The following is a 12,669-nucleotide window of genomic DNA, read 5'->3' as shown; positions in this document are numbered from 1 at the left end:
AAATTATACCAACCTCCCTGGGACAGAGTCTTCTCCTTCTCTTCATCTTCTGCAATCATCTCTGCCATCTCAAGGAGATCAGCTTCAAATGGATGTGAAGGAAGCTTTTCCTTAATGTCTTCAATACTTTCGGTGACTTTATCTTCATTATCCATTGACGATGGAATAAGCATAGGGACAGGCATCTAAAAGACCAAGGATAATTTCTTAGAATAGGTTTCTCATTAAAACTATCATTTGTGGGATGATTTAAGCACTAAAATAATGAACAAATTCAGATATTTCTATTGCTAATGATTAAAATAGTCTTGAATTTGTTTTCATAAGACGACAGCCATTTAAATCAAAATTCAGTTAAGTGCTTTTCTGGACAATCAAAAAACTGTGTCTACAACTTGTCTAAAATAAGTACCTAACACTTTAGTTTCTGATTATATTTCTTGCTTAGCATTTTCAGTTTCACACAGCTATTTTTCTTAAGAATTCACCAAGGAAAAATAGATTTCCAATAAAAAATGAACACTTTTTTTAAAAAGTGAGAATAATATAAATCACAGTAGTTACTTTTCACCCTTGTTAGCCTCTAGAATTTTAACACACATACATGTTTCTGATCTTTTTCTATTTAAGTGGTCTTATTTGTATGAAACATTATAAAAAGGTTATATCACAGCATTCTCTGAGAAGGCAGGATATAAATACAAGCAGTCCTTCATATATTCCATATTAAATAACACACAGTCAGGTATGTTTTACCAAAAAGTGAAGTTTTTAAATTGAGCTGTAACATTTTAATTGAGGAAAACATGCACTAAATCAGCCTTCATCTCTAAATAATTACTCACGGGGTGCCTGGGTGGCTCAGTCGGTTAAGTGTCTGACTTTGGTTCAGATCATGATCTCATGGTCCGTGGGTTCAAGCCCCGCGTCGGGTTCTCTGCTGACAGCCAACTCAGAGCTTGGAGCCTGTTTCAGATTCTGTATCTCCCTCTCTCTCTCTGACCCTCCCCTGCTCATGCTGTCTCTCTCTCTCTCTCAAAAATAAATAAAAAATTAAAAAACAAATCTAATGATTACTCACGGGAACTGGAATTCCAAATGGGACTGGTGCATACTGAGTATAAAGATGAAGAGGTATGGGCACAAACACTGGTACAGGAACTGGCACCACAATGATCTGGGGCTGACTTGGAGTGTCTTCTAATGAAAAAAAATAAAAAAAACCCACAGAGGATTATAAACATTTTAATATAAATTTTTTAAAAAGCAGGGGCTCCTGGGTGGCTCAGTTGGTTAAGTGTCTGACTTCGGCTCAGGTCATGATCTCACAGTTTGTGGGTTCGAGCCCTGCGTCAGGCTCTGTGCTGACAGCCAGCTCAGAGCCTGGAGCTTGCTTCGGATTCTTTGTCTCCCTCTCTCTCTGACCCTCCCCTGCTCACGCTGCCTCTCTCTCTCTCTCAGAAATAAATAAAACATTTAAAAAAATTTTTAAAAAAGCAGTGAGGATTTACAGTTCAAAAGAATTATAATTAAAAAAAACCTTTTAAAGCACATAGACCTCTAATTCAAAAGAAGTGTAACCTATGACATTACCAGTCCAAAGAAGAATAACTAAACCAGCAAAGAAAGATTTGAGTATAGCACAGATAAAAAGCAGGCCACAAAAAAATGACCAATGATATGAGGATACAATGAATGAAGGATATTATTTGGATTAACGAATATAAAGATTTGGAACAATTATCCTAGTGGAATATTACAGAAAACTGCTAACATGAATAAGAAGGGTATGTTAAAGATGAGATTAAACAGACATAAAGCCATTTTCGTGAGTCTGTAATGAACTTAAAAAAAATGTTCATGTATTTTGGGAGGGAAGGGGCAGAGAGAGAGGCAGACAAAGGATCTGAAGTGGGCTCCATGTTGACAGCAGAGAGTCTGATGTGAGGCTTAAACTCATGAACTGAGAGACCAGGAACTGAGCCAAAGACGGATGCTTAACCAACTGAGCCACCCTGGCGCCCCTATAATAACCTTTTAAAATCATTTCTAGTAGAAACTGTGGAGCTACTGCAGATCTGTTAGCACAGAGTAATATGATAAAAATGTCACTAAAAAAGATTAATCTGGAGTCTCTTAATATGGAATAAAAAGTATATAAAGTATAAAAGTAGGAGGCAAATTCAATATGTACATAGAGTAATGATGATGAGGACCTGGACTAGGATGGTAACAATACCTACAAAAATGAATAAATATATACAAGAAGGTTTTTTTAAACCTTTTTTTTAATGTTTGTTTATTTTTAAAAGACACAGAGAGACAGAACACGAGCAGGGAAAGGGCAGAGTGAGGGAGACACAGAATCTGAAGCAGGCTCCAGGCTCTGAGCTGTCAGCACAGAGCCTGATGCAAGGCTTGAACTCACAAACTGAGAGATCATGACCTGAGCCAAAGTAGGGCACTTAAACTAACTGAGCCGCCCAGGCAACTGAGCTACATACATGTATTCTAAGGTATTAAAAAGATGAAACAGAACTTAGAAACCTAAATGAGAGTAAGGAAACAAAGTGAGAAGGATGGAGAACTCATCCAATATTTAACAGGCATCCTACAGAGTCCTGTCTATGTGCCAGAAAAATACCCCAGATGATTATAAAACCATTACTGTAAGAGAAAGGTAACGCTAGTGACAAGAAGTGAAAAGCTGACAAGTAGGGTTAAAAATAGGAAATAATATAGGATCAATTTTACCATGGTCTAGCAGACATTAAAAATTACCTGTGGATAGGAAGCTGAGCAAAATGGGTGAGGGGGAGAGGGAGATACAGGCCTCCAATTATGGAATGAGTGAGTCATAGGAATAAAAAGCAGAGCATAAGTGATACAGTCAATGATACTGTAATAGTGATATGATGGGACAGATGGTAGCTATACTTGTAGTGAGCACAGCATATGTATATACTTGTCAAATCTCTAAGCTGTACACCCCCAAAACTAATGTAACTCTGTATGTCAACTATACGCAAAAAATAAAAATAAAATCACCTGATTAAAGATGTCTGATAACCAAGCTACATAATACTAAAAGCAAGTCACTATTACTACAATACAAATATAGGCTGAAGTCATCTATAACATTACTATTTGATATGGTCCCTGAGAGCTTTAAGAAATGCAAAACCTCAGGGGAGCTTGGGTGGCTCAATCAGTTAAGCATTTGACTTTGGCTCAGGTCCTGATCCCATGATTCCTGAGTTTGAGTCCTGCATTGGGCTCTGTGGTGACAGCCTGGAGCCTGCTTCAGATTCTGTGTTTCCCTCTCTCTCTGCCCTTCCCTCACTTGTACTCTGTGTCTCTCTAAAATATAAACATTAAAAAGAAAAAAAAATGCTAAAATTTCAGACCCCACTAAATTATAATGTGCTTAATAAAATTCCTAAGTAATTCATATGCATATTGGTGTTTGAGAAGCATTCACTTACAAGATAACTTTGCAGATCAAGAAATCTAGGGTTAATTTTTTTTAATGTTTATTTTTGAGAGAGACAGAGAGAGAGAGAGCAAGGGATGAGCAGAGAGAGAGGGAGACACAGTATCCCAAGCAGGCTCCAGGCTCTGAGCTGCCAGCACACAACCTGATATGGGGCTTAAACCTGTGAACTATGAGACCATGATCTGAGCCGAAGTTGGATGCTTAACTGACTAAGCCACCCAAGTAAGAAGTCTGCGACGTGGGGTACCTGGGTGGCTCAGTCGGTTAAGCATTTGCCTTTGGCTCAGGTCATGATCTCACACTTCATGAGTTCAAGCCCCATGTCAGGTTCTGTGCTAATAGCTCAGAGCCTGGAGCCTGCTTCAGATTCTGTGTGTCGTTCCACTCCCTCTGCCCTTCCCCCACTCATGTTCTGTCTCTCTCTCAAAAATAAATAAACTTAAAAAAAAAAAGAATTCTGGGATTTTCGGGGTGCCTGGGTGGCTCTATCGGTTAAGTCTGACTCTTGGTTTTGGTTCAGGTCAGGATCTCACAGTTCCATGTTCAAGCACAGAGCCTGTTTAGATTTTCTCTCTCTCCTCTTTGCTTCTCCCCTGCTCACGTGCACATGTGCACTCTCTCCCTCTCTTTCAAAATAAACTTGAAAAATCATAAAAGAATTCTGGGGCTTTGAAATGACAGTATGAGGAGCTAAAAAGACCCAGTCTCTAATGAAACGAGCTAAGCTGATGAAAACTGTTAAGAAACAACCACTTAAAGGGCACCTGGGTGGCTTAGTCAGTTAAGTGTCTGACTTTGGTCAGGTCCTGATCCCACAATTCATGAGTTTGAACCCTGCACTGGGCTCTATGCTGACAGCCCCTGGAGCTTCTCTTCTCTTCTGTGTCTCCCCCCACCCCCCTGCAGTCTGTCTCTCTCAAAACTAAATAAGCATTAAAAAAACAAAACAAAACAGGGGTGCCTGGGTGGCTTAGTCGGTTAAGCGTCCGACTTTCGCTTAGGTCATGATCTCATGGTTCGTGGGTTCGAGCCCCGTGTCGGGCTCTGTGCTGACTGCCAGCTCAGAGCCTGGAGCCTGTTTCGGTCTGTGACTCCCTCTCTCTCTGACCCTCCCCTGCTCATGCTGTCTCTCTCTCTCTCTCCTAGAAATAAATAAAACATTTAAAAAAAACCCAAAAAAACAAAAAAATCAACCACTTAAATTCTTTACAAATTGTCCCAAGGAAATACAGCAAATAGAAAGACATTTATTTGAGAAAATCTACCTAAATACAGTAAGAACAGTGGGAATCTATGACATTTGATCCACTACCGGCTCCATACCCCAGCTCAGTCAGCTCAACTTGACAGAAGCTCTGCTCTGGCTAAGTGTGGTCAGGAAGAATGGGCTCCTATTTCTTCAGTTCCCAAACAAGGATTACCATATCTCACCTGGGGAGCTGGCCACCATCATTTCTCACACCCTCCAACTCCAAGTTGAAAAGGTTAATTTCCTGGTGAGTATAGCTGACAGGCTGGAGTCTCCCTTTCTCCACCCAGCTGCCACCCATAGGGTAGAAACCTTACTGCAAGCCAAGGATATGGGGTCCCAATCATCCTCAGCCCAGACACTTGCAGGGCAGAGATTCCATGCCAGGAGAGGCAAGCTGAGACCAGAGGACTGTACCACACCAGCATCCACAAAAGTAGATTAGAGGATCTTGCTTGGGGGTGGCATTTCAAGAGAAAATAAAGCCCTCCCCTACAAAAACATGACTTTATTTAATATAGAGGAGAGAAAAGTTCAAACTGAAGAATCCTCTACGAAACTACAGTTCCTTTAATTAAGAGGCTATCTATATAATTCCAAAGTCTACCCTTATTCTATAAAATCACACAGTCATTAATAACAGAAAATCAAGTGTTCACAGTATGGTATTATTAATTAACTACCTTCTCTTTGGCATAACTTAATTTTCAGAGGGCGAAAATACCTGACAGGAAGTCAGGAGAATGCAACTGGGTGATGTATATAAGCAATCAAACACATCACTCAGGAAATAGGCACTCAATTAATGTAAGCAGATCTCACATTCCTCCCCCACTAAAAAAAATTAAAGGAAGGAAATGCAAAGAACATACCTGTCTGGCATTCTTTGTTTTGGGTATGTGGTTTGCAAGAGGTGGCTTTAGTCTGTGTGATGGGTTTACACAATAAAGCTTTATTCTTCAGAAGTCTTGGGGGCTGAGAAGGTGGCAATTTCAGAGCATCTGTTTGTGTACTTGCCTAGAAAAAAATCAGAAACCAGAGGTTTTCAAAAGTTTATCATTAATTATAAGAAATATTATAATTTCAAAAGAAACACTATATTGGAATTACATGGAAGACAGAGAACATAAATCTTCATTATATATGTAAGAAATACAATATTCCTGAAATATCAATAGTAATATAAGAATACTTTGATAACTAGATAATACTGACTCTAAATGAAGAGATCAGGAAACACTTCAGAAATACCACTGTTCTAGTCATAAGTTTTTCTACTTATTTTCTTCTTCTCTTGAGTAACAAAACAAAACATATTGAGGCAAAAATAAAAACAAAAACAAACAAATAAAAAAACCAGAGTGCTTACTTGATTACTTAAGGATAACCTGCTCTGGGTGGAAAACAAACTATATTTTATAAATACTTTATTTATAATCTGACTACATTACAAAATGCCCCAAATACTTTTTTGCATGAGTTCTGTAAAATTTAATTCTCTACAACTAAAACAACAAAAACAAACCAACAAAAACAGCCTTCAGAAACTACGCAGAGATAAAAAGCATTCAGAGAAATCAAAGTACATTAAAGGACTAATTAATCAGAATATCAATCAATAAACAGCCAGAGTATCTTGTTCCTAAACAAAGATTGTGAGCTTATGAAATTTATTTTCTATAATAAAGAATAAAGCAAGGAAAATTAGCATAGATATAGTCATACTATATAAAACTGGAAAATAAATACAGTAGCAATACCAGTTGAAAGAATAAAACTTACATCCCCAATGATTTTCGCTGTTACTGTTGGAACTGCACCTGATATAAATTAAAATAAATATTTAGGATCTTACACAATTATTTAAATAGTACCATTTAAAGCTGATGGGATAATTGACACAAAATCTCAAAACAAAAACATGTATTATCTTAATTCATGGGAAGACTAGCATCTAAAATATCACATGAATAAAAAGGGACAAAAACATTGTTTAGTGCCCAACAGCCCACAGAGAGCCACCACTCATAATATAAATGTGTCAAATATATGAAAATGATCAGTGATGGAAAAAAGAACCATTGTACTCAACCTTAAAGAGCTGGATAAATGCTTTCAAATCAGACATACCTTGTAAGACACTGTTAGAATTCACTGTGGGCTGAGCAGCAGGAGCACTGGCTAATGACACCACATTAGCTATAACTGGAGTTGAATCTTTTCTTAGGGATGGGGGCCCTGCTGAAGCAGCTGGCACCATGGAAATACTTGCTGATTAAATAAACAAAAATAAAAAGGCCTCATGTAATTTATATGCACATATATAGAAACCAACATCGCAGGGAGGTTAAACAATGCTTTTAGTAAGGTTAAATTCTGTCAGAGCAAAGAATCACTCACTTTAGGATTAACTGGGGTTTTTTCCCTATTTTTAATTAGTGAAACTTAAAAGTATTTCATATACTTTCTCTTGTAAAACTACACATGTGGTGTATGTAAAAGGCCATGTGATTTATATTCTATGTCCTTTGTTACACTCTCAAATCCTTTTTTAAGCACGTCAAGGTGTATGTACCCAATTACAAAACATTAGCTGCCATTCTGTCCCATAGTTCTTACAGAATTTACTTAATTCAAAATGTTCAGATAAAACTAAATGAACTCATTTTTACAAAACCTTAATCTGAGATTTTAAACAAAAAGGGATTCAAATGCTAATGTCATTGGAATAGAACGAAATTCGCATTTCATGAAATTATTAATAACTGTTTAAAGTTCCCCATTTGTAGAACAGTAGTTGGTTTCTGGCACTAATCAAAGACTATACAGTTTAATTTTACCTGCATTGTTTTGTGAAGGTGGGTCACATATACTTTGCTGATTACAGAACATCAAGATACAAAGCAGGTTACAGAAATGTTTCATTTCTCCTCGCCATTTCAAGGACTCACTGAGTTTACCCTGTCGCTTACAACCATCACATTTGGCCATCTAAAAATGAAATAAGAAGACAGTAGAACAGTAAAATACAAATTATCTCTGGTCTGACAGAATTAAAGCAGTTCACATAGAACAAGTGAGGAAATTTAACTCAGAATTTAGAACATAAATGAAAATTTAGAACATAAAATGAACCATCCTAAAATAGTAATTATTTATGATATTGTAAATCATTTATACTACACATTAAAAGTCACGTTTTAGGGACGCCAATAAAGAGTAATTAAAAAACATAGTGAAATGAAAATAAGACCTATCTTCTTCAAAAACTTCAGAAGATAAATTCATTTTAGTTAAATAATAAATGGATAAAATGCTAATTTTAAATACTTTAATGTCTTATGACCGATATGTCTTCTACAAGGAAATTAAAAACAAAAAGAACATAACTTCAGTGACGTTAAAATCTTCTTAAATCTTACATGAATACCGCAGAATATAATACATTTAATACTTAAAAGTTTTAAATCATTAAACTGCCCTTCATACTATTTAAAGAATAAAAGAAGGGAATAATGTACGCCCTACATTTGAAAAACCCCAAGAATATGAATTTTAATTACCTGATAGAATAGAACTGTATATTTGGACATGCATTCTTCACAACAGAACTCTTCTACTTTGCCCCCCAAATTATTCTGTACCAATTTGGGAGATGTCTGTAAACAATAGCTGCACATTTTACAGTGATTTCCCCAGCGTTTTGCCAAGTCGTGTTTATAAAGCAATTTGCAACCTAAAAACAGGAAAGATAAAAACGTTAGGAAGAAAAATTAATTACGTACCTACATCTTTAAACTTAAATCCTCTAAGACAATGTTTCCACACTTGGATCCTTACCATTTAGTAGATCAAGAGATCAATTTATAGAATCTATACTATCATTTTCTTTTTTCAAACAAAATAGGACAGGATAGAAACTACTACAGTGCATCACACATAATAAAAGTCAGTTTTGTTCCATAAAACCTTTGTTTTTCTTTGGTAGGTGATAATATACTGGGTCACAATGTAAAATGTATTTCTTCTTTTGTGCTGTGGTCAAAAGGTTTGAAAGCTACTAGTCTAGGATGTTAGTCATGTACAGTTTTAGAATAAAACATTTTAAACATACAAAAAAGTCATCTAAATAAAGACAATTTACTTCATATGGATTTCTCCATTACATTCAGAAATATAATAACTATTTAAAACAATAAAAAATTTAGGATGTTACTAAACTGTAAGAACTTCTATTTGTTTACGTTTCAACTGTTTGTTTGTTTGTTTGTTTATTTATTTATTTATTTATTTAGAGAGAGCACACATAAGCAGGGAAAAGGATAGAGAGAGACAGAACCCGAAGCAGGCTCTAGGCCAACAGCAAAGAGTCTGATGCCATGGCTCAAACTCACAAAACTGTGAGATCATGACCTGAGTCAAAGTTAGACACTTAACCGACTGAGCCACCCAGGTGCCCCTAAGAACTTCTCTAGAAATAAGTGCAATAACTGAAAGAATCTCTATCAACTTAAGAACATGAAATGTTTTTCACATCACCAATATACTTCAACAATCTTTTCCTTCATTTTAATATCCATATGATATGTACAACTAGCTCAGAAAAAAGCAAGTACATGTAAACAAAACAAAAAGCTTTGTTATATACAATGGATAAAGTAGATAAACTTACAAAATAACAGCTTAAATTATCAGTTACTTTTAAGAGGACCAACATGCTCAATAGGTAAGATAATCTTGTCTTTACCTTCACTACAGAATGACTTGTCAGCACCTGAGAATCGCACAGTTTCCTTTATAATTTTCTCAATTTTACAATATTCACACATTGCCATTACATTATTTATTTTCTTATATTCATCAGAACAATTCTTGCCACAGAACTGAAACATTTTACCCTGCAAAGAAATAATCATTAAGTACTAATGAAACATTTGGTTTATCTTTTGGAAATCCTTTATTCCCTCTTACTTTTAAAACAAGTAGTGTTGTTTTTAGAAATGAAAAGCTAGAAATGATTTTATAGATAGACCACTTTATACTCAAACCCTTTTCAGGATCCTATACTTTACCTTGTAGTCAAGAAGTTCTGGTTTTGTGGCAAAAAGACGGTTACAGTGCTGACACTTGAGTTTTACAACACTTCGTGCAAACCCAACGTGCTGGGATTGGGCAGCAAGACGCTGGAGGCCAGCTGCAGCAGAGCTACTGATGGAGGTGGGGGAGACAGCAGAGGTGTTACTCCCACCGGCTGACACTGTTGAACCTGTGGGGATGCTTACAATTACTTGGCCCTGAGACAAGGGCACTACTGAAGAATTCATTCCTGTTGGTTTGTTGAACAAATTCTGAAAAATGAAACAAACAAGATAATCAATGTAATCATTTGTTCAACCAAATGAGCACTGAGTGCTTAAGTCTGACATGCACAATTCTAGGTACATAAGATATATCTGTGAACAGGCGACACTCCCTGCCCTTGAACAGCTTAGAAGTGAATGGAAGGAGTATCATTTATATGCAGAAATTAAAATAACTGATGATCTCTTTAAAATTTTTTAAACTTTTTAAGTAATCTCTACATGCAACATGGAACTCCAACTCACCACCATGAGATCAAGAGTCGCATGTCTACTGACTGAGCCAGCCAGATGCCCCAAATTAATAATCTCCTTTAAAAATAATATCCCCATGGGATGCCTGGGTGGCTCAGTTAATTAAGTGTCTGACTCTTGGTTTCAGCTCAGGTCATGATCTCACAGTTCATGGGACAGAGCCTGCACTGGACTCAGCGATAACAGTTCAAACCCTGCTTGGGATTCTCTCAGTCCCTCCCCTGCTCATTTCTCTCAAAATAAATAAACATTTAAAAAATAATAAAATAAAATAAAATAAAAATAACACCCCCCTGGGGCACCTGGATGGCTCAGTTGGTTAAGCATCCGACTCTTGATTTTGGCTTAGGTCATGATCTCACAGTGCTGAGTTTGAGCCTCACATCAGGCTCTGATAGCACAGAGCTTACTTGGGATTTTCTCTCTCCCTGCTCTCTCTGTCCCTACCCTGCTCTCTCTCTCTCAAAGTAAATAAACAAACTTTAAAAAAGTAAAAAAAAAAAAAAAAAGAAGAAGAAGAAATAACATAAAATAATAATATCCTCCCAACAGATAATCTGGAGAGTAATAGTACTACTTAATTTTACAAGAGGAAGTTAAATGACATGCCTCCAAATACATCAAAAGTCAAAGAATCCAAGTGTAATAGGACTGGGAGAGAAATTGAGGCAATCCACCTAACAAACACCTAACAATAACCTAAAGTTTATACATTATGGTAGGCAACTCACTGACTGGAGAGGAAGATTTCTGAAGCCTTACCTGGAAAGCTACCACACAACTGTAGCTGCAGAAGTTGCGTATACTTCCATCTGACATGGCTAGGTGATACTGAGGGATTGCTGAGGTTTTACAACTGTTACACTGAACTTGTACACCTTAGCAAATCAAAATAAAAACTAATGAGTAATATATACAAACGTATACAAATGTATGAGAAAATAAATAAATATTACCAATATATGAAATTCAAGAGCCAGGTCAAGTTGAAGGAACTGAAACTAAATCATGTCACATACAGACAAAAAACTAATTTAACATTAAAAATATTTCTTTTAATTTAAAGTTAGCACAGTAGATCTACCCTGAAAGTACAAAATAAATGAATCCTGAAATAAATCAGGTGTGGATAAAAAAAATCCTTTAAAGAAAACATATGAAATTTTGGTAAAGGGGAATGCACAAACAGGCAAGCAAATAAATAAACAGAAATTAAGCAATCAAGGCAATAGGTGGTATTTACAACACAGATCTGATATTTTAAAATTTGCCTTAAAAATCAATTAAATCTATACAAAAATCTGTACTATACAAAAAGCAATAACCATAATTTTGTCAACTATTATATTTATATAGTTTATGAAACCAGTATTACCTGCAGAAGTAACCATTTTAACTCTGTAAGCAGATAAGCAATTAACAGAACAGAAAAGCTCTGTCTTTCCCAAGCTATTGGTATTTTCAATCATTTCTGCTGAGGATCTCAATGATTTGCAAAGCGCACATGGTGTAATTTTGGCTGATTTCTATTAAGAGAATAAAATAACATTCATTTTTACCAAATGATGAATAAAAGCAAAATTCTTTGAAATGTTTATACTTAACACTGTTGAAATATTTTAAATTAGTGGTTTTCAAACTTTTATGATTACAATCCTCAGTAAGAAATAAATTTTACAAAGTGACCCAGTACAAACTTCTGAACTTATGTTTGTGTATTACATATGTATGTATATAAAAATGAAAAAAGTTTCATAAATCATGATAACATGTGATGCATTTTTATATTTTCCATTATATTCTATCTCATTAAAAAATAATGCTGACCACAACGTAGCAATTAATTTGGGAATCTACTAATTGATTTTAAGTACAGTTTTAAAAATGGTATTTTAAAAAAATTACACAACACAGAATTCATGTTCTTACACTATGCTAAAAATTAGAAGAACCTCCCTACAAAAGGTGCTATATGTGGCAACCAAATGTGAATTCAAGAAAATTAATAAAACTATTAGAGAATTCACCGCCAAATATTCTACCACTAATAACAACAAAGCACACAAAGCAGTAAGCGAGTAAGCAATAAGGTGGGGGCAAACTTTGAATATCATACTTAGATGTCCAAATATAAGCAATCAAAGAGTCTATTATCTTAAGTTTGCACTAAATTAGGGATTCAGCAGCAAATAATACTAAATACTACTAACATATTATACATTCAAGATAACTTATAAAGTATATCCAGCATCCATTATCTCTGTGAAGTTTCTGCTGATAGTCTTATCCTGTCCTATCAAGTAGAACTG

At 35.7% G+C, this 12,669-nt stretch overlaps 1 protein-coding gene across 6 annotated transcripts in view; it reads right to left on the bottom strand.

Annotated features, from left to right (window-relative positions):
* The window catches only part of ZMYM4 (zinc finger MYM-type containing 4), a 156,207-nt gene that overhangs the window by 31,433 nt on the left and 112,105 nt on the right, over window positions 1-12,669 (bottom strand). For all 6 annotated transcript variants that reach the window (XM_039251707.1, XM_039251709.1, XM_039251704.1 and 3 more), the window contains 11 exons: window positions 11,736-11,886; window positions 11,123-11,238; window positions 9,818-10,093; window positions 9,493-9,643; window positions 8,309-8,481; window positions 7,586-7,736; window positions 6,876-7,016; window positions 6,528-6,565; window positions 5,618-5,762; window positions 1,082-1,200; window positions 14-185 (listed from right to left, as the gene is read on the bottom strand). In XM_039251707.1, the coding sequence (XP_039107638.1) occupies window positions 14-185; window positions 1,082-1,200; window positions 5,618-5,762; window positions 6,528-6,565; window positions 6,876-7,016; window positions 7,586-7,736; window positions 8,309-8,481; window positions 9,493-9,643; window positions 9,818-10,093; window positions 11,123-11,238; window positions 11,736-11,886 (1,633 nt within the window). The remainder of the gene's footprint in view (window positions 1-13; window positions 186-1,081; window positions 1,201-5,617; window positions 5,763-6,527; window positions 6,566-6,875; window positions 7,017-7,585; window positions 7,737-8,308; window positions 8,482-9,492; window positions 9,644-9,817; window positions 10,094-11,122; window positions 11,239-11,735; window positions 11,887-12,669) is intronic.

This window comes from Hyaena hyaena, unplaced genomic scaffold (assembly GCF_003009895.1).
Source record: "Hyaena hyaena isolate Hyena2069 unplaced genomic scaffold, ASM300989v1 scaffold_397, whole genome shotgun sequence".
Taxonomy (NCBI): Eukaryota; Metazoa; Chordata; class Mammalia; order Carnivora; family Hyaenidae; genus Hyaena; species Hyaena hyaena.
This window is presented reverse-complemented; position numbering and strand designations above follow the sequence as displayed.